Source organism: Etheostoma spectabile, chromosome 17, assembly GCF_008692095.1.
Source record: "Etheostoma spectabile isolate EspeVRDwgs_2016 chromosome 17, UIUC_Espe_1.0, whole genome shotgun sequence".
Taxonomy (NCBI): Eukaryota; Metazoa; Chordata; class Actinopteri; order Perciformes; family Percidae; genus Etheostoma; species Etheostoma spectabile.
In genome coordinates, this window is record NC_045749.1 from 18,781,554 (window position 1) to 18,785,178 (window position 3,625).

General features: G+C 40.7%; 1 protein-coding gene across 2 annotated transcripts in view; it reads left to right on the forward strand.

Moving 5' to 3' along the window:
- Nucleotides 1–2,033: 2,033 nt before the first annotated feature.
- Nucleotides 2,034–3,625, forward strand: part of zmp:0000000755 (phosphofurin acidic cluster sorting protein 2) — a 56,545-nt gene continuing 54,953 nt past the window's right edge. The window contains exon 1 of one of the 2 annotated variants that reach the window (XM_032540874.1): nucleotides 2,034–2,369. In XM_032540874.1, the coding sequence (XP_032396765.1) occupies nucleotides 2,158–2,369 (212 nt within the window). In that variant the 5' untranslated portion in view covers nucleotides 2,034–2,157. The remainder of the gene's footprint in view (nucleotides 2,370–3,625) is intronic. The other variant, XM_032540875.1, reaches the window with a different exon arrangement.

Here is a 3,625-nt window from a genome sequence, read left to right on the forward strand (position 1 = left end):
TGGATCACAATGTGCAAATTTGAATTTAACGTCCTACATTTTGTTGTTGTGGTGTTTTGCAACACTAGGTGGCATTGCACTCCACATATTCATTCATTAATCATTTTGTTCATTATGGTAATTCTGAGGCGGTAGTTTTTCCTCAAAGAGCAGAAAACGATGACAAAATGATACTTTTCATCCAGCCTGCACTGCAGATTTGTGTTGAAAACAACTTTGGTTGTCATCCCTAGGCACCTTAATATATTAAGAAAAGTCAGTGAGTTCCCCTTTTAACAACACATACTTTTTTTCTTTCATTTATTATAAAGGAAAGAATTAAAAGTAACATTAAGTTACAGTTGAAACGGACCTGACTCAGTTTAAAAACGGGTGTCCAGAAGGTTCCTGTTCTGCAGAAACATAGAACACTTTCCTTCATACAAAATATATTATCTGATGTAGCTTTCTTTCTTTCTTTTTCTAGCTTTAGTCCTCTCTATTCATTTTATTTAAAGCACATTGTATTTTCCTCTGAATAAAAAGTGCTGTACAATGCCATGACTATATTGCTAAATTCTATATTGAACCTAGTCTTTTTTTAAATGTAATGTTGGAAAAAGGAATAATAAGCTTAAGAAGTAAACATTTCGAAATTGTACCACGATTGCTATCCCCGTAATAAATAACCCTAGGGGAGGTTGTCACTGTTACAGTTTGGAAGATTAAATGCTGTCAGGTGCACAGAGTTGCTAAGCAATGACTAAAGATTAGATAGCTTAACACTCAGAGCATGTTTTTCAGTGGCAACAATATATCTCGTGAGATTGCAGACAAAGTGCTGAGCATATTTGCGTATACACCTATGGGTGTCTATGTAAGCCAATGGTTAACTGCTCTATTGAAGGTCTAATAAGCAAAGGTGAACATGCAGGCGATGATTTGATGGAAGAATGATGTTAAACTACAGATTGTACAAAACATTTGAGAAAATCAAGAAGTTTCTCCCCCCCCCCCCCCCCCCCCCCCCCCCCCCCCAGTCAATGGAAACAGGCTGTCACACACATTACCCAACCCTCCTGAGCATGTCAAGTCAAGTCAAGTTAGTTTTATTTGAATCTTTAGTCACAGTTACTGTCCGTGGGTTTCACAACACCTGCATTATGAGAACAATGAATGAATCAAATAGCAGCCGTCATTATGGGATCAGAGACTGATGATGAATCATGAATAAAGTAGTTATCATCAAAGCAGGTCCTGCCTACTTGAAAGTTAAATGGGATTGTTTTCAAATTACTTTTTATGAATTGCATTTTAATAAAAAAAGCCAATGGAATACAATTGTTCGTATTTTTTTTTTGACAGAAACACAACAGTGTTAGAAGTACTCCCTTATTACAATAACCTGTTTGACAAGTGTTTACAGCATATTTGCACTGCAATTGTATGTAGACTTACCTACTACATTCAAAACTAAATGCTGCATTCATGAGTAATGAAGAACCAAGTCAAGTAGCCTTTAGTAGTCTACATGGTAACCCTTTGAAATCCTCTCATTTTATAGTAGATAGACCTACACCTTTTTGTTTAAAAATAGGGCGTGTTTGAGTTAATATAGACTGCTTAGAAAATTATTCTCAATTTTAAAAGGCAAGTGTGTATTCACCTCACCAGAAGATGTGCTTACAGGTCTACATTGAACAGAGTAGACATTTAGCATGTATGTTATATATGTGTTAGCAAATCTGATATCATTATGTTGTTTATGCTCATTCTTCTTTATTAACAAGTCACACTGCCAACAGACAGTAAGGATGGGGGAGTGGAGATGAACAAGGCAATAAATGCTAATCACCCAGCTGGTTATTTTCTGTAACATTACTGCCTATAATAGATCAACATTTTCTTGCCATACCCTAACTCTTTACATGACATGTAAAAAGAGTATAGCAATGTGTTTTGAGGCCTGATGGTGGTTGATGGTAAAGATGTCCCACCCTAGAAGCAGGGACGTGCTGCCCCCTATCAGTATTGACATGCCCCGCCCCGTCTATCAGCATCTCCAGTCAGTGTAGAGGAGCTGGGAGTCTGGAGGAGCAGGAGCAGGCAGCACAGAGTTCAGCGGCTCCAGCGTTCGTCCGACACTCAGCTAGAGCTGCTCTCCAGGCAGTGGAGGTGATGATGGCGGCGGCTGTAGAGAGAGGAGGCGTCCGGGCCGCTTTCCTGAACCCGAGCAGCGGTGGTGGCGGTGGACCAGCACCGACAACCCTCCAGACTGGAGCGTTAGCCGGGGCTGTGGTCCTGGGCTCGGGCTCCGCCAGCATGCCTGTACCCATGAACCTCTTTGCGACCTGGGAGATAGACCGGTCATCCCCAAGCTGCGTTCCGAGGTAACGTTAAAAGGGTTGTGTTAGCCGAAAATACCACAAACCACAATGTTTACAAATCATCATATCGTTTAATAAATATTGAGCTAACGTTGGTCAAACAACGCCCTCGTTGACTGTAACGTTAGGCAAGATATAGCTACAAGCTGCCACACATTTCCAAAACAGTGTTGGGTGGTTGGCTTAACAGCCCGCTAACTAGCTAGGTGGCTAATGCTAAAGCTACCTAGCAAATGGCACTGGTGTTCGAGTTTCTGTCATGTTTCCTGCTAAAAGCATTTTAATTAAAAACGTATTTTTTAAATAACGAAGCAGTTTGCTAAAATGTACAGTTCATGAGTGTCTAATGTAACTATATTCATATTTTAGACGTTATCTCAAAGTGTGTAATTGTTTTCTTAACAGTTGGTGTACTCAGTTTTATTCCGACCGTTATGACAACTAGCTAGCTAGCGTCAACAAAAGTTCAGCTAACTAGTTTAGCGTCATTGCTGCTGCTCATTTTCTGCTTTGTGGCCAACTTGGCAAAGCTTTGCAAATATTACATTTGCATTTGTCCATGCAGGCCTATGCTTGAACTGATTGACGGAATGCGTGCCACCTAATAGCAACATAACTGTCTATAAATACAGTGACATGAATGCCGTTCGTCTCAGAACTAGCAGGCATCCTTTTCCTCCTTTAGCAGCAATGTGTGTCATGAGCTGTTTGGGCAAATGTGCAGTTCAACAGCTGGCTGGCCATTTGGAATTCACATAAATGTTGAATGTTAAGATACCTCTGCATAGCTCAGCGTTGGCTAACCTGTCAAACAGCTAAAACACAACACAGAACAAACACAATCCCAACGATTTATGTGGTTGACATAGCAGCTGGCACAAGGACAGAGTAAACTGTTTTAATAGTCACTTTAATGTATGCAAGTTTACTTTACAGTCATCCGCACTGTCTTCCTGTTATTCTCATGACACTGTTTCATTTTGAGCATAGCAGTAATATTCAGAAATACTCTGCATTATTATTCATTGTCAGTGAGCAGGCACTGCTGCCACCTGATTAGAAACCTCTCGGGAGCTGTGGGCACATTAATCAGCTTTGACCTAGATCGGCTCCACTCATTGGGAGAGAAGTGGGCTTGCAAGGGGAGGGTTTCCTCCACAATCGATGTGCGTGTGCATGTGTTTGCCTGCTTCCACTTTAGTGCCTGTTTGAGTGTCAGTGGAATCATAGCATGGGAAAAACATGGATAATTTACAGTG